General features: G+C 33.4%; 4 protein-coding genes across 4 annotated transcripts; 3 read left to right on the top strand and 1 right to left on the bottom strand.

The window, feature by feature from the left end:
* Positions 1-2,960: 2,960 nt before the first annotated feature.
* Positions 2,961-7,525, bottom strand: LOC110411407 (uncharacterized). Its single transcript, XM_021421545.1, has 7 exons — positions 6,952-7,525; positions 6,475-6,610; positions 5,902-5,983; positions 4,759-4,934; positions 4,120-4,257; positions 3,884-4,023; positions 2,961-3,621 (listed from the first exon to the last, which is right to left on the bottom strand). Exons 1-7 carry the CDS (start codon positions 7,067-7,069, stop codon positions 3,362-3,364), a joined length of 1,050 nt encoding a protein of 349 aa, XP_021277220.1. The 5' UTR covers positions 7,070-7,525; the 3' UTR covers positions 2,961-3,361.
* A 199-nt stretch (positions 7,526-7,724) lies between these two features.
* On the top strand, positions 7,725-12,291 carry LOC110411221 (26S proteasome regulatory subunit 8 homolog A). The gene is made up of 9 exons (XM_021421275.2): positions 7,725-8,046; positions 8,986-9,083; positions 9,265-9,489; positions 9,637-9,699; positions 9,796-9,959; positions 10,341-10,497; positions 10,610-10,708; positions 11,335-11,445; positions 12,026-12,291. Exons 1-9 carry the CDS (start codon positions 7,851-7,853, stop codon positions 12,164-12,166), a joined length of 1,254 nt encoding a protein of 417 aa, XP_021276950.1. The 5' UTR covers positions 7,725-7,850; the 3' UTR covers positions 12,167-12,291.
* A 4,256-nt stretch (positions 12,292-16,547) lies between these two features.
* LOC110411305 (EG45-like domain containing protein) lies at positions 16,548-17,936 on the top strand. The gene is made up of 4 exons (XM_021421407.2): positions 16,548-16,685; positions 16,977-17,145; positions 17,276-17,576; positions 17,702-17,936. Exons 2-4 carry the CDS (start codon positions 17,025-17,027, stop codon positions 17,706-17,708), a joined length of 429 nt encoding a protein of 142 aa, XP_021277082.1. The 5' UTR covers positions 16,548-16,685; positions 16,977-17,024; the 3' UTR covers positions 17,709-17,936.
* Positions 17,937-24,411: 6,475 nt separating this feature from the next.
* Positions 24,412-26,785, top strand: LOC110410597 (RING/FYVE/PHD zinc finger superfamily protein). Its single transcript, XM_021420366.1, has 5 exons — positions 24,412-24,530; positions 24,737-24,935; positions 25,151-25,236; positions 25,354-25,500; positions 26,529-26,785. Exons 2-5 carry the CDS (start codon positions 24,755-24,757, stop codon positions 26,664-26,666), a joined length of 552 nt encoding a protein of 183 aa, XP_021276041.1. The 5' UTR covers positions 24,412-24,530; positions 24,737-24,754; the 3' UTR covers positions 26,667-26,785.
* Positions 26,786-26,809: the final 24 nt, after the last annotated feature.

The following is a 26,809-nucleotide window of genomic DNA, read 5'->3' as shown; positions in this document are numbered from 1 at the left end:
TTTTCAAACTACAGTGACTGTTGAACCGGCTAAATCACATGCCAGAAATCCAAGGTCCATTTATGAACTCCAGGCATCTTGGATGCCTGAAACACGTGTTCATTAAATTGCTAGGATATTACAAACAAACAATAACGAGCAATATCATTTGGCTTTGGCTGGCATGGCATCGCTTGGCATCCTTGTGCCAAGGAGAAGGATATATAAAAAAAATTTACACTACAAATCCTCTTATTGTCTAACCAGAAGGACGAGAAATGACAAATAACAGTGGGCAACTTAGTCATCAACTATTAACCATAGTTAATGAATTAAACACCAAAACCCAAAAGCCGGCACTAAAAACAGATCCTACTATAATTAGTAAGTAGCTAGATTAATTCAGAATTTCTTATCAAATCATTATCAGGTACTCAAAACAAAACCCCGCAAGATTTAGAGGATAAATTCGTATCCATAAACAAAAGGGTCAAAACCCCAAATAACAAAAAAAATATTACGATTAGAACAAGGAATTGGAAAGGACAAAAGACAGATCTACCTGGAGGCCCGCTCGAGAAGAACGAGAGATGGGTTTTTTCTTGTCTTTGTCCTTGTTGGCAGCAGCGGAGGTTTTGCCCATAATCAAACCTTTCGCGCCTTTTCCAGACATCTTTCCCGCCAAAAATAAGAACGAACCCAAGATATTACAGATAAAATGGAAAAGAAACACAGAATTTTTGTGGGCAAACAATGGAAGACAAAGTTTGCGGTCTCGAAGATAGGAAACAGGAAAAGAGTCTGGCATCTGAACGGAAGGGATACTTATAGTGGATTCTCTTACTGAAGTGACCCTATTGTTTCTAAGAAATTACGATAATGGTAAATATTATTTTTTAAGATAAAATACCTCTTCTTAAATTTATATTCTAAATTACATAAAATTTTATTATTTTTTGAAATATATATTATATTTTTTAAAAAAATTTCACTAGATACGGCGTAACCGTTAGTTAATTATTAACGAAATGATAAAAATAAAAAATAATTTTACTTTTAATTAATTTTTAAAATTATTATTATATAATTTTATTCATTTTTTATTGATTAAAAATAGCTCTCCATCTAGAGTGCTTGATCGAGGCTCCCAAGGGAGCACCACTAGGGCCCCCCTCACGGCCAGTGCTCCCCTTTGTTGGGGAGCTGGGAACAGTGATTGGTGTTTCTACCTTTTTTATATTTTAAAAATATTTTAATAAAATTTAAATTAATAAAAAAAGAAAAAATATTTTTATTTTTTCATAATTTGTTGTTTACATTTTTAAAATAAAATATTTATTTCGAAATTAATAAATTCACTTAAAATGTTAATTAAAATTTAAAGGGTGGAGTATTTTACTTTATTGTTTTTCGATTTATTTCCATTTAATTAATGTTATTATTTACTTCAGCCACCGGCCGTTGGCCTATAATATATATTGTGTGCCGGTTGACTCCTCAAAGTTAGTGACATACCTTAGCAAAAATCGAATTTATAGAATAAATAAAGTAAAGTCTTGATTTTGTGACTTTATTTTTTCTTTTTTAAATTTAATATAATAAAATTTTTATAAATTAATATTTATCCAACCATGAAAATTTATTAATTAATACATTAATTAATAAAAAATTAATTTATCAATGTATTTTTTACTATTTTTAAAATATTAAACTACATACATGTACTATGAATTGTGGTTATATTAATATTACCATATTATTAAATTATGAACTATTATTATTTGTAGCAAGCAAATTATTGAAAACGTATGACAAAAAAAAAAAACTGAAGACCATAGTTTTATATGAGAGTTTGTTTTACGCAAAGATACACTTAAAAATAATAATCACATTGTATAATTTTTTCTTATAATATGAGAATACTGCATTATAATTTTTTAATATATTAAGAAAAGTTAAAGATGAGATCCAAAAGGATATCAATTTTAAAAAGAAACAACATTAGAGTCATATTTTATAAAAATATTCTAATTAAATTATGTATAAATATAATTTTGATATATAAAAAAATTATTAATTTATATATAAAGTGAAATCTATGTATTTGTTTTAAAATGTATTATCTTATAAATTTAACGAATTTTTAATTTATTACGTTGGCCTTAATTCAAAACCAATAAAAAATATTATTTAATTAAAATTATTAATTTATTGATTGTTAATTTATAAAAAAATTTTCTATGTTATGATTTTATCTAACTTGTGCAGATTAAGCTAATACCTGAACAATTTTTAACATTAAATGCATCAAAATTTTATAAGGCACAAGGACTAAGTATATACTATTGAATTAAGTGTTTCAAAGTGATCTCAAGATTACACGTTTTAGTGTTTAGAGATCATAAGCTAAGTAAGTGTACATTGTTGTGACGAGTAAATTAATTTTCTTTTTAATTAATATTAGTAAATTAAAATGTTATTGAGATTAGATTTAAGTAAACACATATCTCGTTGACACTTGAGTAGATACATTTAAAGAAGGGTTTCTCTTTATTTGACAAAATTTTATTTTACAAATGTATATAAATTCAATACTAACTCAATCAATCAAATAAAATCATAGATTTTTTTTTTTTATAAATTAATAGGACTTCTATAAATAATCATAAATGGTAGGTTCACATCATTTGTAACTTTGAATTACAAGTTAATTAATATATTTATTTAAATGTTAATCCAACCAAGATATATCAGTATAACTCACAATTTACACTTAGTTGTTAATTATAAAAAAAAATGAAATAAGTGAAAAATTACATATGAAGTAGCCAAATCAATACTAATCATAAAAATGTTAACTAAATTAATAAATTTATCATTGCAATTAATTCTTTTTTATTACTAATAATTATAATGTGGAAAATTATATTCGTTAATGAATTAGATGAAAATACTATATTAATAAAGTGACAAGGAAAAAATAAAAGAAAATAACACAAATTCAAAGCATTATAGAGAAAAAATTATAATCCATAAAAAGTAGAAGAGACAACCAAAAAAGGAAAAAAAAAAAAAGACTGCACTGTTGTACGAATATTACCATCAAAGAGAGGTGACACTGTTATGTGATTGAACCCTTCTTTAGTATGTAGTAATACCAGTACGCACAGAATGCAGAGAGAGCACCATAAAGTTTAGATGCCACTAAAACTTTGACAAAACATTTTTGGTCTAGTCTACATATATTAAATGCACCAAGACTAGAAATTATACAAAAAAAAAAAAGAGGCTAGTCTATCTACCTCTGACAAAGAAAACTATCTAGAAGATCTTGGCTTGATGCGGTTATGCCTGCAGAGACAGCTCGAAACCATCCCCCACGTTACTCATTCCCTGCTTCTTTTTCTTTGGTCTTCACCTCTTCTGCAATGTGGAAACCCTCAATCTTGTGTGAAACCTCTTCTGCAGATACCTTCACCTTTCCAACTGACCCATTTGCTGCCATCGATTCAGCGTCGTCATGAGTCAAAGGGCCTGTCTGCCATATTCTAATGGTTCCATCCTCAGATCCTGAGGCATAAGATTCCCCTCCTGGTGAGAACCGCACACAATGTACAGGACCATGGTGACCCTTATTGCATGCTGCGCACCAGATGGAAATCAGTAATTACAGGAAAATACAAGTTACCATACAGAAACAGAAACAAACAGAAAACGCTAGATCAAGTATGATGTTTGCATTCAAGCACCAAATCCACTGAACAAACTACAGCTACCAATCTTTTCTAGCATTTATGGAATTAGGAGCAGTATCACATATCATATTTGAATTCAAACACCAAATTCACACACTAATCAGCATTGTGTCATCAAGTCCACTCCTATTTTATGTTTGAGAACATACCTATCTCATCCCCAGTGTGGAAATCAAAAACACGAACCCACATGTCTTCCCCTCCGGCAACGAATTTATTTCCATACTTTGGTTCCAGTGAAGCTGATTCAACCGTGCATGGCATGTTGTGGCTCTTTACCAACCCAAAGCTGAAGTAAAGGCATAATGCACAGCATACTGTAATCAATAAAAAGCAGAAATTCTAGCACAAAAAGCCAACATATCAGGCTTAAAAGTCATCTTACTGGTTTGCATCCCAGAACTTAACCGTAGATCCATCTGCAGTTGTGATATATCGACCATCTTGACTCACTTCAGCACTGGTCACAGATGACTTGGTCTCTAGTGTTTGAACTATTTTACCACTCCTTACATCCCATAATCTGTATGGTCACTAAAAAATTCAGTAATAGGAGAGAGAGAAATGCCATAAAAAATAAAGATAAGCAGTATATATAGTAGGTTAATAACAGCCTTTTGGGTAAACTCAACCTAGTTACACACACTGTTAAAAATATGCTCTAGATTAGGTAAAAAGTTATTAAATCAGCAAGCAGGCAACCATCTGCAACTACTCATCCACCCAGTTCCTTCCTCCTCCTGGGCTAAAAAGGAAGAAAATTTACAAAACTTAAAAACCTTGCCCCCACTGAAATTCATGCATCCAAGGATTTGATCTCAAAATCTCTAAAAGAGTATCGTGGTACCAGAAATTGCAAAAGAATTTTGAGGTGATCCTATACGGTTTATACAACAAGACAAAAACCTTCCACACATATAAATAACAAAAATAAAACAAAAATGCTTGTTTATTAAGAGCAATGAACCACACATGTTACAGAAATTACATTACAGAACCTTCAAACATGGTGAGATAAGTATACCTGACAGCCCCCATATCAGTGCAAGAACTTAATATTGTCTGATCACTATGCATCCATGCAACAGTTCTGACTGAACCAGGAGATTTGTCCACTTCTCTTGGAGGTGCATCTGGACGATTCAAATCATAAATACGGAGGACTTTCTCTATTCCCCCAGTCAATAGAAGGTGTGTATCCTGTTACCAGATCAAAAGCCCTTGAATAAGATGAATAACTAAGAATAGTAAGTAAAACAAACAGACATGCTAAATAATTAGGGGTACTTGGTCAAGAAAAAAGTAATTAGGGGTACAACATAGCCAACCATTCCATAACAGGACTTTACTGGAGATGAGCAAATACCTTTAAACAGAAAGGCAACTATTACTGTTTTCCAATAACATAGAACAATGAAATAACTAGCTTTAAATAATCCCAAGTTTCACCATGGATCCTATGACTTTGAATTTGGACAAAACTGCACTAATGCCAATTCAGAATTTTTTTACTATGGTTTTCTATAGCAAGATAAAGTAGTAAGTCTTATGGCTTTATCAATGGAAAAAAGGTCCAGCTACATCTGTAACACCAGAAAAGAAAGAGGTTCCCAGCTGAAAGTTAAACACATTACTAGATAACCTGTTGTGCTGTTACTAGTTAGCATCTTCTAATAAGTTCCTTGTGCAAAGAAGAAGACGAACAAAAGGATGATGATAGTTATGACCACCAGTCTTTAATGGTGATCAGGCCTTCAAAATTCAAACATGGTTAACATTTATTTGTCGAGTCAACCAAAGAAAATAAAGATCAGGAGAAACCACCTAAGAACTGAAATGTTGCAGAGTTAAGCTTGGATTTAGTAACAGGCATTACTATTCACAACTACTGCAAGGGTTTGGCAGAAGCAATTAATTTTACTTTCAAAAGTTAATAGTGAGGGCCATAGTAACGTAGAAAGCTGTACAACAACCTTTCTACAATATTGTATAAATATCCCTTTGTCAAAAGGTTGATGGTTCATGCACCCACATTAGCTGTTACACGGTTCAAACACCATATCTCTCTTCCATTTTCCTACCATATTCCCTCATATACACTCACCTCGGAAGACAATTAGGAATTACCTAAGTGAAAGTTTAAACAGAATGAAGAAACCAACTTTACCTCTGAAAAAGCACAGGCTCGAACTATATGCTTGTGCTCAAATGAGTGCAATTCATCACCTGTTAGTGCATCCCATACTTTCCTGCAAAGAAAAAATAGCATTTCACAAGATATGTAAACTTTTTATTATTGAACAACTCTATCCAGAAACAGCGATGAAACAACACATGCCACTCCAGTTAAAAGATCTCCATTCAAACCAAAGTGGTAAGAGTTCAAGCATGAGCAGTTATCTACAGCATATCAAATCTTTATTAAGAGTCATAGTCCACCTTTGAGTAATAGAATATAGTATTGGTAAATCGATCAACAAGGCATCATTAAACAGGAGTATGTAAAGAGCAGGCACAAGAAAAAAGAATGATGCAAAAGGACAAACTATAATGACATGGAGTCTCTCAATGCTGTAAACATATAAAGAATTTCCCACAAGCTTCTTGAGATGTTCCAAGATATTTTCTATTACATAGGCAATCTGCATATATAACAACTAAGAGAATGACAAACAAAACGAATCATACAACTTTCTGAGTTAAAAGACAACATATTGTGAGGTCAAGAAGGATCACATACGCAGTAAAGTCAGCAGAACCGGAAGCGGCACGTAAAGCATTTGTATCCAAGCAAACACTCCACACCGCTCCCTTATGTCCTTCAAACGTTCCTATCCAATCTCCAGTCTCTCCATTCCTCAGCATGGGACTGGAATCTGAAGTAGAAGAGTAAAGCCCCATTTTTTTATGACCATGACATCATTATTAAATTATCCCTCTACAGAAGGGCTTATCTCTCAGTTCTATGAAGAATTTCGGTCGTAACATTTATAACACACAAATTATTACCACAATTCATACATATAGAGGCTTATATCTAATGATATCAAATCAATGATATATAGACTAAAGCTTAGCCTAAAACGAGATAAAAAATCGCAATTTAAGACAATGGATTACTTGTACAAAAATTCATTTCTAGATACAATAAATAAACAATAAATCATAAATCATTTTACTCAAAAATTTAATCGTAGACCAACTAAATAGTAATTACCTTTGCTGGCACTAATGAGAAAAAAGCCATCTGGAGTAACAGGGCTGTAAAAGAGATCCACGACGGGACGTGAATGGCCATGGCATACAAGTGGGACCGCAATCCTCTTCTTATCCATTTTTTGGTTCTTTTACTTACAAATCAAACACACAAAAAACAAATCCCCTTCTTGTTTTTGTGATCTTTAAACAAAACGAGAAAAACAACCTTTAATCCTTACAAATCTACACAAACCCAAAGAATAAAAAGACAACCTGGGTTCCTTTCTTTCTGGGTATTCTTTTTGAGATCAGAATGTACAGATACAGAGGAAGATTAGTAGCAGAGAGAAAAACAAAACAAATGGCGGTACTTAAATACAGGTGGGAAGACGCTTGTATTTTTTGATTAGTGAGATTTGGGATATGATAGCGTGAATCCACACCTCCTAACCCTGGGCTCTGAGTGAGATGGTGGTGCGAAAATGTTAGGGAAAATAAGAAGAAACTAAATGTTTTACAGGAGTCCGGAGTCAGGCACAGAGCTAGGAAGAATCAAAGGGCTAGGCGCAAGGACAAACCTGCTGTGGATCTCCTCTTATATACTACAAGGCTGACTTCACGCCTGATTTTCCCACTCTGCTTTTCCTTTTTTTTTTTAATGAAAGTAAAATTTAAAGAGGGAAATCGGGTACAGCCCAACAAGCCCAGTTTAAGAAAAGGTCTCAGAAGGCCCAACCCACCTTATTGTACCGCATAAACCAGAAATTCCACCGAACACTAGACACTTAAATTGTCAGAACTCTGTATTTAATTCAAAATCCCAAATCAAAACTTGTTGTCAAAGAAAAACCCCTTCCATAGAATCCCCTGAAGCGATTCTACTTACAAAAAGCGAAAAACTTTAAGAAGCAAGACTCAATGGCCACGGTGGGTATCGAGAGGAAGCAACCGGCGTCAACGGAGGAGATGTGCACCGCCAAGAGCGGCGCCAAGCAGGGGGAAGGCCTCCGGCAGTACTATCTCCAACACATCCATGAGCTCCAGCTCAATCTTCGCCAGAAAACCCACAATCTCAACCGTCTGGAAGCCCAACGCAACGAGCTCAATTCTCGAGGTACTTTAACCCTAATGTTATATTGTTCACTTCCATTATTGTCTTTTTTTTTTTTTTAATTTTTTGGCTCGATAGAGATTGTCGATTTGAGATTAGGGTTTTTGTTGAAATTTTAGGGAAAGTTGTTAACTTTGTGTTTTGATCTGTGAGAAAATTTGATATTTAGTTGAATTAACGTTAGCAAGAATCTGAGGGAGATTGTTGGTTAAGAAATTTGTGGAGGTTAGGCGTTGATGACATCTGCTGATTCCTTTGGAAATTGGGCTGTGTTAGTTGATAAAAAGCAATGAAACAAGAGATTTGATTGAGCTTAGAGGTTTGGTTGACTTCGTTCTAGATCTGAGAGAACTTTGTGGTTGATGCAATGGAAGTGACTTGGAAAATTTATTAATATTCTAATTTAACACCACCTGGGAAAGTCTTAACTGAAAGTTAATAGTAGATTATGAAAACTATTGGTTGAATTTTGAAGGCCCCAAGTTTTGCAAGTAAAAAGTGTAGCCAGAAGTTGTTATTTGATCTTGTCAATAAAATTTGCGTTGATATATCCCTTTTTTCTGTATGGTTGGAAACTATGTGCCTTTGAAATAGAAAGGTAATATTGGCCATTGTTAATGCTGTGTAATAATCTTCTACTGTTATTGCCATTTACTTTGGTGTTTGCCAGTTTAATAGTCTTCTGATTGGAAGGGATGGATGGGGTTTATTTGAACATTATTGTATTTTTACTTGGAAAGTGCATCTAATACATATGACATTATTTTGTGGGGCCTTCTGTTTAGTATTTTTGTTTATGATAGCCTCTTCTGGCATATATGGAGCCTTGAAGCTTAGGTTGACATATGTTTTTTTAATAAAAATTTGATCTTTATTTTTGGTGCTTTCATTCTTTTAGTCCATTTCTTTTATAAGTACTTATTATGTTTGCATACTGGATAGTGAGAATGCTTAGGGAGGAACTGCAGCTGCTTCAAGAGCCTGGATCCTATGTTGGTGAGGTTGTGAAAGTTATGGGTAAAAACAAGGTTTTAGTCAAGGTATGTGATCCTTTTATCCCTACTTAATTTTTAGCTCTCTCTTTGACTTTACTAATAGGAATAACATCTTGTTTAATACTTAAAATATGTTTTCAAATTAATACTTAATTTTCTTTTTAAGAAGTCCATGGTGTCATTTATGGAGTGTGTGTTTCAATCTTACTCTGCTTTTATTCTCTAGGTTCATCCAGAAGGAAAATATGTTGTTGATATCGATAAGAATATTGATATCACAAAAATCACACCTTCAACAAGAGTTGCTCTGCGCAATGACAGCTATGTGCTCCATCTGATCTTACCAAGCAAAGTAGATCCCTTGGTTAATCTTATGAAAGTTGAAAAAGTTCCAGATTCTACATATGACATGATTGGTGGTCTTGACCAACAAATTAAAGAGATAAAAGAGGTTTACTCTCACACTTCCTTAATTTGTTCATTTATGGCCGATCTCTTTTTGGTTTTTCCTTTATCTGTAATGTTCCTCAACTATTTGCCCCATGTTTTTTGTGGATTGGTTTAATTCTTTACACCTGCTATGTGATAAAATTTGCAGGTCATAGAACTTCCTATTAAACATCCTGAATTGTTTGAGAGTCTTGGAATAGCTCAGCCAAAGGTACTATTATGCTACCAAGTCATAGCATTTTGTTGATTTGTTTCCCATATGATTAAATTGTAAGACTAAATTTTGCTCTCTATCATAAATTTATAGGGTGTCCTGCTGTATGGACCACCTGGTACAGGAAAAACTCTATTGGCTAGAGCTGTCGCCCATCATACTGATTGTACTTTTATCAGGGTGTCTGGTTCTGAATTAGTTCAGAAATACATTGGAGAAGGCTCCAGAATGGTTAGAGAACTTTTTGTTATGGCCAGGTTTGTTCGTTTTCCTTGCTTGTTGTCGTTAATTCTTAGTGTTGAATGAGACTTGCATATTAAGCCAGCACCATGATGTATAAATTTAAATAAATGCAAATGCAGAACATCTTATATATAATAGCAAAGTAAGACTCTTTCAATATAGCAGCTATATGGATTTGATTTTAAAGCTCTTTTCCTTTTGATTGTGATCAAGAAAAGAAAAGTTTACGTTCTATCTAGAATTAGGTATTAGCCAATAGCCAGATTTTCTGTTTCCTGAAAGACGAAGTAAAGCTGCTTCTGTCTGATTACCTACCGTGCTGTTATATTTTGCTTTGTCTTTCTTATTTTACTTAAATGGTTTGTTCCTATGTTTTTCTTTTTTGCCCTCTCTAGGGAGCATGCTCCGTCGATTATATTCATGGATGAGATAGACAGTATTGGATCTGCTCGAATGGAATCTGGAAGTGGCAATGGTGACAGTGAGGTGCAGAGGACCATGTTGGAGCTTCTCAACCAGCTTGATGGATTTGAAGCATCTAACAAGATCAAGGTAGCGATTGCTTCGTGAAAATACTAATCTAATGAATGTGGAAGAACATCTCATAGTTTGCATACAGTTATTTGTATTGCCTCCTTACCTGCATTGATGCATTGCTGAACAGGTTCTGATGGCCACAAATCGGATTGATATTTTGGATCAAGCTCTTCTTAGGCCAGGACGAATTGACAGGAAGATTGAATTTCCAAATCCTAATGAGGAGGTACGTGCCATTTTTTTTTGTTAATTTATATGCCCGTGCAAGCATTTTAGTACCTTTCTCCATCTTTTTCATGTTAAGGCTTTATAAAGCCACTCCCTCATTGCCACCTTGTTGGGGGTTGTATTTGATGAAAATATGGAACTCTCACGAATTCATTGATTATGCATCATTGATTGTGTTATGTGTCAAGGTTGGCATTAGTTCTTGTTCAACTCATAGTGTATTGACTCTCTCTCTCTCTCTCTCTCTCTCTCTCTCTATATATATATATATCTGCAGGGAGAAACAAAGAATCATTATCATGTCTGGAATCTAGTGATTCCTGACATAACAAATTTTTATTGTGCTCTTGCTGTTGTAATGTGCTGCTACTATCCAATAGAAGGTTCTTCTGTCACTTCAGACTTTGTCATAAAGGCAAAAATTTTCAATTAGGTAGTTGTTGAGGTTCTTTTGCTGTTATGATCAACCCTTTTGGGGTATTGTGCAGAACCTTCATTGAATAGAGCAATCATATAACGGCATTGTGTTGCTTGTACAGTTTGTACCAGAATTTCTCTGTTTTTAGAGAGCATGCAGTGCAGATGCTATGCTGGTACTTATGTTATCTTTTCTATCGTATGCAGTCTCGTCTGGATATCTTAAAAATACATTCTAGAAGAATGAATTTGATGCGGGGGATTGATTTAAAGAAGATTGCAGAGAAGATGAATGGTGCTTCTGGTGCAGAGCTTAAGGTAAGTTTGCAGATACTCGATCAATTAAATTGTGTGTGTTTTCTGGATACAGAGATACCATTCTCCCAATGGTTGCAAGCTGCGTATAGCATCTTTTCTTCTAGATCCTCCCCCTTGTCCCCATCCCTAACCTCCCAACCACACAGAGACAAAGAAAGTCATTTGAAGATTGTTATGTTTCAAGCTTTGTTAATTTTACACTATTAGCTCTCTCATTTCAAGGTTTTTTTATAATGTTGTGCTAGAAGCCTTGGATGGCACTTATAATTATGATTTTAACTAACAAAAGAAAGTTCCTTACTCCCATTCAGGTTTTTTGACATAATTGCATGGATTTTTTTTTTCTTTTTGGCAGAAGTTGATATCTTGCTATTTACGCTGAGGTCATTCTTATAACATCCATAAGGTTTATGATGATTGTTTAACCCATATTACAAACTTATTGAAAATGTTTATGCACGTGAATCTGGATAATCAAATGCTGCTGTGGGAAGGCTAAAGGCTTTTGATTAATAACCAGTGTTTGTCAACCTAGTCCTGTGTATTTGGTGCTTGTTTGACGAACTCCTGTCTTTTGCAGGCGGTATGCACAGAAGCTGGGATGTTTGCTTTGAGAGAAAGGAGAGTCCATGTAACGCAAGAAGATTTTGAGATGGCAGTGGCGAAGGTGATGAAGAAGGAGACAGAGAAAAACATGTCCTTGCGGAAGCTGTGGAAGTGATTCTGTTTCTATTATTGTGCTTTGTGCGTTTTGGGCAAAATGGAACATGTAAACCGGATTTATACGGTGAAAATGTATTTAATATTTGCAAGTAGAGCACTTAAATATATGAAGAACTTGGCTTGTCTTGCAGAGTTTATGAATGCATGCCGCTACGACTTTACGATGGGGCAACTGGCTCCATTGAAATCCTTGCAACTTTTTGGTAGCACCATGAAACCACTACCGAAAGTCGTAAGTTTGAGTTTTGCTCTTATTGAAATTTAATTAGATACTCATTTTAAATCGGACTTGTGAAATTTGTTTACTAAAATGTATTGGAGATGTGATGGAAAAGAGTATTCATATTTTTGAGGGAAAAATTCTGAGGCATCCATTGGTAACCTTACATAGGTAATCTTACCGAAATTTAATAAGTAAATTACTCGAAACTTATAAAATTGTGATCATAATTTTATCTAAGTCTGATAGCATTAAAAATGGATAATTGGTTGAGAAAGTTTATGTATCATTGGACATATGAGTCTTGTCATTAACGTTTTTATTTATTTCATGATGTTATACTAATATTATACCTATTTTATCCTTTCTGCATTTGTTATATGCTTTTAAATGATTTTCAGAATTTTTTTCTTCTCCTCACTTCGCTAGTGAGGATTCTTTCTCTTTCTTTCTTCTTTGTACCTGCACTTCTTTCTTCCGCCTTTCCTCAAATCCCCTCCTCTCTTTTTTTTTCTCCCTCCCAAACGACATAAAAAGTGATCAATCAAAGACACACTCCTATTGTCAAGATGCCCTGACTCAACAGTGATCAATCGAGGCACTCGAAGTGAAGCCATCACCAAAACATCGGCATGGCTACTTTCTGCTAGAAACTCATCAGAGAAACTCAGAAAACCATGACCATGAATTCTTTCGGCCAAACCTCAAAGTTGCTCCTTACAAACAAAAACCCAGTCCAGAAACCATATGGTGAACCCAGCAATAGAAACAGCAAAAAAAATGCCCCAGAAGCTGGCATCAGTGCAAAAATATAACAACGTTTTAACCAATTAAGCATGCATCACAAGCTGGCAAACTCAGAAATCTGGTTCTTGAACTTCCTAGCTTCAAAAACTTCATACGAGTTGTATCCATTTTTTTTGAGCAACAAGAACAAAGGAGCGAACAATTACTGCAGCTCCCTAACCTCTATACTTCATGTATACAGACTCAAGTTTACAAAGTTTGACGAGGCTGATCATAATAAACGAGGAGATGATTTATTGCACTATCTACATAAGGGACACAAATAATTCAAACTAGCTGCCCTAATTTGTTAAGGTGTATACTAGCATGGTGAGTAAACGTGGACAAGATCTCTGGTTGTTTTGCTGTAAAGAAAACTTATAGCATAGTACCTTGTTTTGTAACGTGAAGCCATGCATGTTCACCGTGTTGTTTAATCTAAACACTTGGTTCATGCAATATAACAAGTGTTAATCATGTATAATTCATATATATTTCTTGTAATTAACTTTCAGATGAATGAAGGTAATGTTTGATGCTATTTTCTTTGCTGGTATTTTAGCTCTGTTCATCTTGTTTCTCGTGTTCATAACAGAGGTTGTTGTTGCAGCCATTACTTCAGCTTTTCACATCATAACACTAATGGCCCGTTTGGTATGGGGAGTAGCTAAGCCATTCCCCTTATTCCTTTCTCATTTTTATTCTTTTGTTTGGTTGGTTTTTGAGGCGAGGAGTAGTCATTCCAAGCAACGGCTATTCCCAAAATCTTGACTTAGTCATTCCTTACCTTTCCATGTCAGTCAAAAATTTATTGGATAAAAAGTTTCGTATTCATTGAAAATAATTACAACTTATAAATAAAAAATTAAAATAAAAAATTATATTAATAATTTAAGAATACATTATAAATGTCAAAATTTTTAATGAAAATAAAAATTAAAATATTTAAAAATGAAAATACATAAATAGAAAAAATAAAAAATTATGTTAATAATTTAATAATAAATTATTAAAATTTTAAAATTTTAATAAAAATAAAATTAAAAGATTAAAAAGGAAAAATATTATTAAATTATAAAAATAAGTAATTTTATTTAGATTATTAAATTATAATAAAGAGAAATTTTATAATTTTATTATTTATTTCTTAACTATTTTAAAATTAATTTTACCAACCAAATATCAAAATGAATTATACTAATTTCTAAGGGATTTCATTTTATAAATAAGATTAAATAATAATTATTTTATTTTATTATTATATGATAATTATTCTATTTTATTTTATTTCATTCCACTAAATGTGCCGTAATTGTTATCAATAAGTCAAACCACCGGCAAATGCATCTCCATCCTGGAGTAGACTCTCTACCAAGTGTCAACCAAGAACCATTCCATGAACCACCAATCATCCACACCATTGTAAATTGAAATATTTCTTCCTCCAGGCGACTTCCAAGTATCCAAACCTGTTGCTTGAATCGGTTCTCCTTCACAAAATAAACTGCTCAAGATCTCTCTCCTTGTGACCAAGCAATACTCGATAAGTTGAATGGTGCAGAGCTTATACATACATACATAAATATAGCACAATGGTTATAATTAGTTTGGGTTTGGTCAACTGATTATATGGGTTGTTATATATCATGATCCACATCAACCTGTGTGAGGTATTATCCGTTTTGATCTGTTAACTTCGTGGTTTCATCCCACCAAAAGGGATCTCACAAATTAAAAGTGATGTGAACCCTTATATTCCCAATATCACTCTAACACATAATTAATACATAGCTAATGTGGGAGTCATGAGACCATTATCTTGACGATGTAGGATTCACGTCCACATGAGGATTGTGACATCCTCCCCCACTTCAACAAGGATTCATTGTTTTCAATGGCACATTGCTAGTATTCAAAGTCCGCTCTGATACTAATTGCCACGGTACACATTAACCCTTGTGAGATATTATTCGTTTTGGACCGCTGGTATCACAGTCCACATTAACCCTTATGAGGTATTATTCGCTTTGGACCGCTAACCTCACAATTTTGTGCTATGGAAGTATTATCTTGACGAGGTGGGATTCACATTCATGCACGGACTATGACATCTTCTCCCACTTCAAAAGAATCCATTGTATAGTATTCAGATATCGCTTTGATACCAATTGTTACGGTCCACACCAACTCCTATGAGGTATTGTCCGCTTTGAACCGCTGATCTCACGGTTTTATCTCACAAAAGACATTTTACAAGTTAAAGGTAGTGTGAGTCCTTATATTTCCAATATCACTCTAATACATAATCAATGAAAGATTCATGACTTTCCTCTCCAGGATCATGACATCTATTCTTACTCTCTATTGGGAATATGAGACTTTGTGGCTTATTCGCTAAGAACATTATCTCTACGATGTGAGATTCGTATCCACACGAGAATCGTGACACTACAATATAAAACATCAAAAAAAATAAATAAAATGAAAAAGAAACTAACAATTCATGGTAAAGTTTAAACTGAAAACTTTTGCTTATCGATTTTGTCCTCAAGTATGTGTTTTATGTTGGCTTGGTCTTTGTTTTACGGGGTGAGATCAAGGATGATACAGTTGTAAGCATGTGCTATGCTGTGGGCGGTGTATAAATTAAAGGTGGTGTTTTTGTGCTTTAATTTGTATGTTTGGGCCTTGAAAAGTTTATTGAAGTTGAATTGGTGTGGCTGCTGTCAAGGGGTGATGACACATAGGCTTTCGGGATGGTGAACTTGTTTGGTGGTGCGAAGGATGGTGCTGGTGGTGGCATGGATCCGAGGTTCTGCAGTTGAACAAGGAGAGGTCTAAAATTGAAGGAACGGTTTTGAGAAGAAAAGTGTGCATGCGGTGTATCTCACTTCATAGGACTCGGAGTTAAGGGTTTTGAAGTGAAATTTCTATTTTTAATAGTTATGGATTTAAATTTAATTGTGATTAAAACTTAAACTGATTTCAGTAATTTACCCAAATTTACTTAATAAAACAGTGATGCTCGTCAAAGGAAGCTCACAGTGGCCCCCAATCTTCGGTCTGAGGCTTCTTTAGACAGCTCAAGGTAGGTGATCGAATTGATAGATATATTTTGTAACTTTTTTTTTCTAGAATGTATATTTATTAGTAAATCAAAATGTTCAAATCCAACCTCGACTAAGCTTTACCGATAATATATGAGCACTCAGCCTGGGTCAATGGTCAAAACCTACCATCCCAAATTATTAATTTCTCCAGAGAACTGCACCAATTATTTAAACATGAAAAGTCAAATAAATTAGTTGTTAGTTGCATATATAACATAAATGCCTCTCCGTTCTCAACTTGTGTTGCTGGCTGGTTGCTCTCAGGGGCAGCTCGCTGTGGACATTAATCAGATCCGACAGACACTGCGCAGTACGTAGTATCCACTCTTCCTCAAGTGATTGGAGATTAATAGTTGCATTTTCTTCAGCTGTTAAAGGACCTGCGAAAATCGCCAACTTAGGTAGGCCTTTAGCAGAATGCCATTTAGCTAAAAGATTTTATTAAAGAGTTCCTACAATTAATTGCTGCTGTGTGGGAGAAAACCAAAGCCTGGTTGCTGGTTTAAGATTACTTAATTTGGGAAAAAGACACTGTAGAGATAAAGATTAATTCCGCGTAATGAGTTGGCATTCATTGACAATTCAAGCAGCCGTTTCTTCTAAGTTTCTTAATACTAAACCCTGATTTTATTGGTTGACCTAAAAGGTCATTATATAATACAAATATAAAAATCTATTTGCTTCGTTGGCAGGGGCGAACTTTATTGTTTTTCTGTGTTCTTCTCTACTTCTTTGGCAAAATGCAGATCAAGAAACTGCCACTGTTTCAACCTCTGTCTTTTCTCCTCTTTCTTTCAAATCTTCTCCGTTTCTCCCATGCCGATGTTGGCACTGCTGCCCAGTACAGCCCCCCGTATTTACGTGAGTACCCTCAGGTTCAATTCAAGCTGCAAAACCTTCAGCCCTTCACCAATTTACTTCATCTCTCAATAATGCTGTCGCTCAAAACTTGTTTTTTGTTTTCCTTTTTGGATTTGATTATTATGTGCAGCGACGGCGTGCTATGGTGATGACCAATCCCAGTTTCCGTCGACCAATTTGTTCGCAGCAGCTGGCGATGGGATATGGGACAATGGAGCATCGTGCGGACGGCAATACCTGGTGAGATGCATCAGCGCTTCACGGCCTGGAACTTGTGTCCGTGACCAGACTATCCAGGTCAAGATTGTTGATTATGCTCCCAATGCGCAGTCTCCACCTTCAGCTTCATCCACCACCATTGTCCTATCCGAGACAGCTTTTAGTGGAATCACCAATATAGCAATTGACTCCATCAACATAGAATTCCAACAGTAATCCCATCTCCTTAATATATATTGCTCTGTGCAAGATTTTCATTTTGAAAATTTAGTCATTGTTAATTTCCTTCTCTTTTTCCCCATATTGAAAGTTCAAACTTCTCTGCTTCTTCATGCAGGGTATGATACGGGGGGGTCTAGTCTCTAAGAAATTACATGTGTACCCTTGAGTTCACGGCAGGGCGAGGAGAAAGGAAACATGATCTGCGAATCACTTGGAATAGTCAGAAAGAAATTTGATTGGTTGAATGAGATTCTTCCTTGTCATTGTCATTAGTAAATGTTTATGGCTTTTTCCATTACTCTTCGTTAATGTTCATATGCATTTTGATAAATAAAAAAAAAGGATTCTTTCATATAGTTTCATTGTCATGGCTCTTTCTCGTGTGCTTCTCGCCTTCGGAAGCTTCCGCTTGAGCTAGGCATTATGGCGTAAATTATACCTAAAAACCTTCACCCCAAGAGAAGCATAGCTCACATCATGTTAATTGGAAGACTAGAAAAGAAGAATCAGTCCATATATGTCGCAATCGTGGATAACTCTACGATAGAGAATTTTATCACATTCTTTGATGATGATCCCCTACGTTATCATTACATAGAAATGGCCATATCTATAGTAATTATTGCTCAGTTTTTCCTTTTGGATTTGGCTATATGGAGGAATCTTAGGCCCTAAAAATGCAATTTCCGTAATAATTATTCATACTCGAAAATAGGAAAATCTCATCTCTTGAGAGTCAATCCTAAGTTATACACAAAAACACATTCAATTACTCTATCCAAACCTATTTGTTTGTTATATTTGTTTTAGAAATTTTTTGGGTTAAGACTTCGACCATTATTTTAAGAATACAAAAATGAGAACACGTTATCTTCTTTTTCTTTATTAAGTTATATATTTTTACTGTCAAAAACTGATTAAATAAATTAATTTCAATTTGTCGAGATTTTATGTCCACACAAAGGTGAACACTTTGTATAGTTAATGACCGACTCTTTTGAGCACCAAATATCCCTTTCTGTTAAGGGATAATTTTCTCTGATTTTTATTTCTCTTACGTGGTTACTTGATTTTAGTTACAAATACATTATATTTCTCGTATAATATAAAAGTAGTTTTACAGGATCATGTTCCTGCATAAAGAGCAATGAATGAGTAGAACTTTCATACAAAAAACAATGAATGAGTAGATTAACTTGTTTAGCTTAAATATGGAAACAGTTAAGAGATTTCTCTTTAACTTTTTCTTGAAATATAAAGAAAAGAAATATGTGACATAATGCTTAGTGTCATTGAGTTTCACGGTGCCACTAAACCCTAAGTTTTTGCCGATTACCCCAATTGCCCCAATTGTAGTGGGTTAATGTGTTCTTCCCATGGTGAGCGTGTTCTTCTTACTAAACCCTATTTTAGATAATTACTTTTAATTAAGCAACCGCTTATACATGATATATATTTATATATATATAGAGAGAGAGAGAGAGGGGGGGGGGGGGGGGGAGAGAGGGAGAGCTTGGCAATTTATCATAAGGACATTAAACTCCCTCTCTAAGATACATTCTAAAGCTCTCTCCATCGTAATATGCTCTTCCTCTACCTTTCGTTCTATCTTACTCTCTCCCTTGCTCTGCCACCTCCTTATATTTTACCTTTATGCATTATCACCTAATACAGTATTTAGTACTTATAAAACTACTCCAATCTTCTTCTTTGCCACCTTGAACAAATCTGATTTTACTTGTTATAACAATACCTCTCTCTCAATCACAAAGGAACCCTTCGTTAATCTTGATTTTTGTTTCATTGAACAGAAAATATTTATTTTTTAAACAAATCTTCCAATATCGATTCTGGCTTGCATAAGCAATAATGCCACAACTCAAGAAGTCTTAAGGTAAGATACACCTAAGTCTTTGAGATATTATACTTATTCAACTCAAATTTATTAGTTTTTAAAATAGATATCTTGTCTCAAAATAATATCTTTTGCAAGTTTCATAAGTCCTACCATTAAGTCACCGTTTGACTTATCGTAAATAAAGTCACTTACTTATCCCATGATACTCATTTTACCCTCATGAAACAGAAAAATATTAAGATAGCGTTTGATATGTGAGAAGTGGGAGTTCATTTCCTGTAATGTGTCAATAGCATTTGGTATGAGAAAAATGATAGCACACTCCCTACAATGTATCTAATTAAATTACATTACAATGTCTGTTTGCAACAGACCACCGCAATGTAAGATTACAATGCAATCACATTATAGTCAAGGGATGTAATGTGATTACAGTCTAAAATCAATGCAATCACATTACATTGTACTCTGCAATTTTATTACTTTGTTAAAAATATTTTATAATGTTATAATTAAAATAAAATATATTATATAAAAATTAAAAATTAAAAATTAAAATAAATAAAATATAAGAAATTAAACTTTATATAATATAGGTAAAAGAAATTAAAATGAAATATATAATATAAAAATTGTATTAAAGAAATGAAAATAAAATATGTAAGATTATAATAAGAAATGAAAATAAAATATATGATATTAAAAATATATTTAAGAGATGATATTATATAAAAATTAACAATAAAAAATATAAGTATATTAAACTTTTTTTTTAATAAATAAGAATAGTTTTAAAAATTAACATTACATTTTTAGTAAAGTATTTGTAAACTAAACGCTATAATATTATCTTCGTTTTATTTTAATTATTATTTTACTTATATATTAAATATTAAAATATTATTTTTTTTACAATCACGTTACTTAGATTTAGTACTTTACAATGTAATATAAGTATAAGTAATATGATTATAAATAACATAATTACTAACAAATAATGTAATTGTATTATAGAGTACCAAACGCACTTGAGTGTAAACAATCTAATAAAGAGAGAAATCATGGATTCCTTCCTTGCTGCCATGTTTCCCTGCGCCACTTATCGCCTAAATTCTTCACCTACATACTCTAATATTTTATTTTAGGTTTTCTCTGCAGCTACTGATCTTGGAGACTAAAAGTCAAACAGAGTTTAATGGACGGGAAAGGATACTTCCTCCGCCTCTTGAAAATTTTCAAAATCTTGGCTGTGACGGAGAAGGCGTTTATCGCAATAGGCGCAAGACTGATGAAAGTGAACGCACAAAGGAAAGCATGTTCAAGGCCTATAAATTATCCTTTTGAAGCCACACGTCCAAAGCAAGATGATGCTTGGGTTCTCACCATAAAAAGTGGGGAGCATGATCACGACCCTTTAAAAGATATGTCCAGAGCATCCTTATAGTCATCGTTTTACAAAGGAAGAAATTAGGCTAATCAAATTAATAACTGAAGCTGGTATAGAACCACATCAAATATCCAGACGAGTTACAGTCAATTGCAAGGCATTTGTACAACCTTAGAGAGAGAAAGCATGTACCTACTCTATTTTTGCACTGAAAATACAAAATCTTCCGATTAGGATTTGAAAACGTCAAATTACATTCGATTAAGGTTTCACTTGTCACAAATGATGAAATTGATCAATGTTTTTCTTTGGTTTTTTTATGTAAGGCAGAGTCCGCTTTGCCTTTTCTCCTCATTTTAATTTCCCATGCAAATGAGTTTCAATTTTCCTGATTATTGTTTCTGCAACAAAGTAATTCAATATACTTGAGTTTTTGAGTTTTGGGGTGTAGGATGGATGAAGGCATGAAGTAATCTGGAAACAAGAAAAACACAAAATTAATGAGCTTGGATTTTAGGGTTTAGGATTCAGATTTAGGACGATGATGAAAAAAAAAAATTTAACATGTGAATGAATAGTATAATATGATTTTTAAAAAGGATTTTGGTGATTTAGGGTCATGAGTAATTCAGTAATTTTTTAACATCGGTTAACGTTGTTTGCTGTTTTGAGACAGAATATCTATTTTAAAATCAAATGAACTTGAGATTAATTAAGAAGAAATAAAAATTTTGGTGTATTTTTATTTAATTTTTGTTCATATACTTTTTTTTCTTTCCTAAATTAGGTTCTTTATGCGTTTGAAAATGAATGCTTTCCTACCACTTTTTAATTTTTTTTTCCTTTTAGATTCACTTAAATCTCGTGCTATGCTGCTTTTGAAAATTTTTAAGAGTTATTTGGGATTTTTCGAGCTTAGGTATGGACTTTATTATTCTTTTTAGTAAATTATTTTTTTTTTTCAAAATATCAAACTTAATCCCTTTCAAAATGAAAGCTTGACAAATGAGAAGCACACGTGCTTGACATGTACTTATTAAAATGTTTCTAGATGGTTACATAGCATTTTACTCCTCATGTGTCAAATTTTGATTAATTGATAGATAAATTAGTAATTTTTTTAACGTGTGAAAGGGCTCTAACTGTATTTGACATACAAAATGAAAGCTTAAGGACTATGTTGAACATTTTTTAATACAAAATCAAATTAGACTATATGACAACTATAGCTATCAATAGCCGAAGTTCATGCATGATTCAAAGCAACAACCAATGCAAAAAGAGAAGGGAAATTTGGATCCGTTTCCACTAGAAAGACCGCCTACTCATTTAGAAATTGAAGACTAAATGCAGCAAACCATGGAAAAAAATTTCACGTAAACCAAATCTTAAGTAGATAAGAGAGAGATTACAATTTTATATTAGAGAAGGATGATTTGCAAAGGAAAGGAGAGCAAAGGGAGGTTGATTAAGAAAAAAGAGTATTTTTTGAAAATTGAAATATTTTTAAAAGAAGATAAGAGAAAGCTTTTCTTTAGAGTTTTTTATTAATTTTTTTTTAAAAAAATTATTTTTTCTTAAAAGTTTTCAAAAATCTTATTTAGTTTAGTTTTTATTTTTAAAAGATAAATAAATTAAAAAAAATTAAATTAAATAAGCACTTAATTAGTATATTTCCTCACTTTAAAAAATTTTTCTCATAATTCTAAAAAGGTAAAAATCTTTTATTATTATCACTATTATTTATAAATTTAAATTGTGAACTCCACTGGAGAAGGATCCACAACGGACTCTTTGTATGGATTATAAGGAAGTACTAGTAATAGAGTTTTAACTATGTTTATTTAGTAACTAAATATGAATAGTGAGAAAGAAGATGTGACAGGCTATTATTTTTCTCAAGTTACCTATGTCCTTTTTGAACATGTAAAAGTCTTGTTTATTGTGTCTTATGCGGATGCATGACAGTTGTGTAACACCTACTACTTGTCTACTTGTTCCTATTTTCTGCAAAAAGGCCAAAGAAAAAACAGATGTTTCCTATCTATGGGTTGACCCAAGGGCCACTAGTGTAAGACCCTTTTTTTGGTGCAACATTGTATTTCTGACATATTTTCTAGATTCTAGATAGAATGTGTCGAAAAACTTGTGGGAAGACTGACCTGACATGTTTTCTGCCCTTTCAAACCAAGCGAGGCAACCACTTAAACAAGTGGAAACCAAGTCAGCTCGTAGTCAACACGAGAGACAAATGGAGTCACGGAAATTGGACCACTTTGGTTATTATGGGCTTTTAACTGCGAATCCTGCTGTCGCTGCAATGATGAAGACATGAATGGAAAAATCTTTAAAATTTGCGGAGTCCGTCTTTTCTAAGGTACTAATATCTTGATCCATGACGTCGAGTTTTTGTTATAAAATATTGTCTACACAATACAATACAGATTGAAACTCCTAAAACCTTTAAATATCAAATTTTAAGTCTCATTATCAATGAATTCACTTGGACTAAAGCTTTCCCCCACCTCAACTCAACTGATCCATTTATAACCTTACAATAAACATAGAGCCAATGTGTGGGTAATTCAAATCTGTCTACCCATGTCCCAAAATTATCAGTATTGGGTTTGGTTTTTTGTTATGCCTGTGCCATGTCACAAACATGCCCAAACCATGTTACAAACACTCCTAATTTTTAGTGCATCGTAATTGTTAAAAGTAAGATTTGATTTTTTAAAATTATATATAATTTTTATCATTAAAAATTAATTACAGAGTACATTAAACTCGTACTTTGATATATAAATATAATTTTAAAAATTAATAATACATTCCTAAAACAAAACCAAGATAAAAACTAATAATCCTTCTAGCAATTTGATAACCAACAATCATTTTATCAATAATTACATTCTATTTGAATCATGAAACAATAAGACACTACACGTCATCTTAATATGTAATATGAATATATGATTGTAACATTGAATGTATGTAAAACTTAAAAATAGACTTTGTAAAAGTCATTCTTTTGCTCATAGTCATAATTGTAAACATTATATTTCATTAAAAAAAAGGAAGAAGTGACAAATTATTTTATTTTGATTTGGTAAGATGGAAGTAAAAGAAAGAAATGGAAAATTGATAGATTTTCATTTTTCTCAGAATTTCTAATCTAATCATTTCAAAGGTGATAGAAAAAGTATAAAAGATTTCTCCAACTTAAATTAATAATTTTATTCTTAACGTTCTTCTTCGTACCAAACATAATCTTTCCTCTATTTTATTTTATTTTTTTTATATCCTCCATTTTCCTGCCTTCCTCCCTTCCCATCAAACATAGTGAATTCAAAGCATAAATTCATCAACGTCGTTTCCCTCAATTCCTCGTTTGATCAGTACCCAAAAAATCGTTACTAGAAAATTTTGAATCCAAGGCAATGCACTTGCTTTCTTTAGTGGGCCTTACAAATTGTGGCCGAAAATCAAATTTGGTTGGGCCCAAAATTGCCCATATCGAAACTCATTAGTCCACTGCCATTAAAGGAGACAGAAATCGATGTGCGCCCGCCACCTTGGAAAGACCAAACCTCCACGAGTAAAAACAAATCCTCTTCCAAAGCAAAAACCAAAACGCAGAAGGAAAAGTCATACTCTCTCCATCTCATATTCCTCTCTCAGTTTCTCGCCCAACTCCAGGTACATTACTCACTTCATTTCATTTAATTAATTAATCCATCTAATTATCTACCATAATTTGACCTTTTCAACGAATCCCTAATTTCAATTCCCTCAAAACCAAATAAAATTTTTCTTCCGCAAATCTCTCTACTTTTTGTTGACTTAAAACATTGGATTTTTATGATCGAGTGATTGCTAAAGTCGGGAAATTGATATTTGGCTAGGGTTTTCTTTTTCGATCAATGACGGGGGAATTGCAGCTAGAGCCAGCAGGTGCACGAAACCCTAGTGACTCTGATCCTCTGTTAGAAAACCAGGCCGATTCGTTATCCTCTGCGAGTTCAAGTGAGATTAGGAGTGAAGATATTGAGAATGTTTCTGCTCCTTGTTGTCGCATCTGCCTCGAATGTGATGGCGAAGAAGGTAAACTTGCTTCTCTTTTTTTTTTTTTTAATGTTTAATTATCGATCTAAGCTTTTTAGCTTAAGTTTGTGAACTGTAATGTGATGATGTTAAATTATGTTAAGTTGTAGGAAATCATATTGTACATGGATATTTTTGTCTCATGGTTCTTGTTGAATTTACAAGATTATTATGTATATGAAAATTTTGCCCTAAGGCTTGTTTCATTCGTGTAGATGATGAACTGATATCTCCATGCATGTGCAAAGGCACCCAGCAGTTTGTTCATCGTTCCTGCCTTGATCATTGGCGTTCGGTAAAGGTAATTAATCTTGTTCTATAACTGGATATGAAGGCTAAGTTCTTTAGTTATGTGTTAAAGTTTCTGTAAGTACTTGGTAGTTGATCTGATGTGGGCCTTTTCCTCCTCTTTTGATAGGAAGGATTTGCTTTCTCCCATTGCACAACTTGCAAAGCGCAGTTTCACCTTCGAGTTGAATTGTTTGAGGACAACTCTTGGCGTAAAATAAAATTCAGACTTTTTGTGGCAAGAGATGTGTTTCTTGTGTTCTTGGCTGTACAAACTGTAAGTCTCCTTAATTTTCTATCAGTACATTCCACAGGCTTGTATGGTTACTGCATACCTGCTAATTAACAGCCTCTTACTCTTCACATATATCTGTCATTATTGCTAATTTTGATTTGTGTATGGGGTGATCACTTGCTGGGTTAAGGTGGCACCTACTTCTGGAAATCCCTGCAACTTTTAGTAAAAGTGTTCATATTTTTTAAACAATTTCATATTTTCATTTGTGTTAGCAAAAGTGTTTAGATACTTTAGAACAAATTCATATTTTTATTTCTGTTAGCAAAAGTGTTTAGGATGGCATTTTGAAAAGTTCATCATGAAAATTTTCATTTTACCGTCTATTGAGAACTCTTGGCTACAAAGCTCTCTCTAATTTGATTTGGGGTGGCATTTTGATCTTTTGTTTGGTGTTCTATGTTGGTTAAATTGCTGAGGCTATTGCATTCCTTGTCATGTAACTGTAGGCTTTAAAAACATTTCTTTCTCATGAATCATGATATTTGAAGGGGTATAAATCCACAATTTTTGGGTTTGCTGTAGGCTATGTGTGTGTGTATATGTGTATTTTACATTTTTAGTTGGGAACATGGGATATCTTGATTTGGTGGCCCACATTTGAGGATTCATTTACTGTTCCTAGATCTGTCTGCATTAGCCTCTTTCTAGATGTGGGTACTTTGCAATAATTTTTCTCAATACTTTAATCTAGATGTTGTCATAATACCATACTAGAATCAGACTTCTTTACATGGACACATTGTAAATGGGAACTGTGTCCAAGTACCTTAATGCCACCAGGTTCATAGATTTGCCTTTCTGTTGATGGGAAAAAGAAAGGAAAAATAAAATTGAAACAAGGCAGGGCCTGGAAGGGTGGAAGAGGTCAATAATCTTCGAAAACCTTCTTCTATCCAAGCCATTAGGTATTCAGAAGTCAGAAAGATTGAGAACTTGAACTCATCTGATTTATTTATCCTCAATTTTGCCTTGAGATGATCATTATAATGAATTTATCTATTCTTCAGCTAATTGCTGCTATGGGAGGCTTTGCATATGTCATGGACAAAGATGGGGCTTTTCGGAAATCATTCAGTGATGGTTGGGATCGCATACTGTCAAAACATCCTATACCATTTTATTATTGCATAGGTAAATTTCCCTAATTCTCTGTTTTTTTTCTCTATTGTTTAAATATTTTCTGCATTAACCACACTGTTCAACATTCCTGTCTGCATTGTTATAGTTTAGTACATGATTTTGGCAGCATATGCCAATTTCCGTTGTAGTACCATGAGAAACTTCCTAT

This window comes from Theobroma umbraticum, unplaced genomic scaffold (assembly GCF_002168275.2).
Source record: "Theobroma umbraticum cultivar Fairchild unplaced genomic scaffold, ASM216827v3 scaffold_56.0, whole genome shotgun sequence".
NCBI lineage: Eukaryota > Viridiplantae > Streptophyta > Magnoliopsida > Malvales > Malvaceae > Theobroma > Theobroma umbraticum.
The sequence above is the reverse complement of the archived record's forward strand: the minus strand, read 5'-3'. Positions and strand labels throughout refer to the sequence as shown.

What these genes read in the sequence shown, in the direction of transcription:
- LOC110411305 (XM_021421407.2), top strand. Translation starts at nt 17,025, where the DNA reads ATGCAGATCAAGAAACTGCCACTGTTTCAACCTCTGTCTTTTCTCCTC. An exon ending in GTACAGCCCCCCGTATTTAC is followed by an intron (nt 17,146 to 17,275) that starts GTGAGTACCCTC and finishes TATTATGTGCAG; the next exon opens with CGACGGCGTGCTATGGTGAT.
- LOC110411221 (XM_021421275.2), top strand. Translation starts at nt 7,851, where the DNA reads ATGGCCACGGTGGGTATCGAGAGGAAGCAACCGGCGTCAACGGAGGAG. An exon ending in AAAACAAGGTTTTAGTCAAG is followed by an intron (nt 9,084 to 9,264) that starts GTATGTGATCCT and finishes TTTATTCTCTAG; the next exon opens with GTTCATCCAGAAGGAAAATA. An exon ending in TTGGAATAGCTCAGCCAAAG is followed by an intron (nt 9,700 to 9,795) that starts GTACTATTATGC and finishes ATAAATTTATAG; the next exon opens with GGTGTCCTGCTGTATGGACC.
- LOC110411407 (XM_021421545.1), bottom strand. Translation starts at nt 7,069, where the DNA reads ATGGATAAGAAGAGGATTGCGGTCCCACTTGTATGCCATGGCCATTCA. An exon ending in TCTCATTAGTGCCAGCAAAG is followed by an intron (nt 6,611 to 6,951) that starts GTAATTACTATT and finishes CTTCTACTTCAG; the next exon opens with ATTCCAGTCCCATGCTGAGG. An exon ending in GAGCCTGTGCTTTTTCAGAG is followed by an intron (nt 4,935 to 5,901) that starts GTAAAGTTGGTT and finishes ATCTGGTAACAG; the next exon opens with GATACACACCTTCTATTGAC.
- LOC110410597 (XM_021420366.1), top strand. Translation starts at nt 24,755, where the DNA reads ATGACGGGGGAATTGCAGCTAGAGCCAGCAGGTGCACGAAACCCTAGT. An exon ending in CGAATGTGATGGCGAAGAAG is followed by an intron (nt 24,936 to 25,150) that starts GTAAACTTGCTT and finishes TCATTCGTGTAG; the next exon opens with ATGATGAACTGATATCTCCA. An exon ending in TGTTCTTGGCTGTACAAACT is followed by an intron (nt 25,501 to 26,528) that starts GTAAGTCTCCTT and finishes TCTATTCTTCAG; the next exon opens with CTAATTGCTGCTATGGGAGG.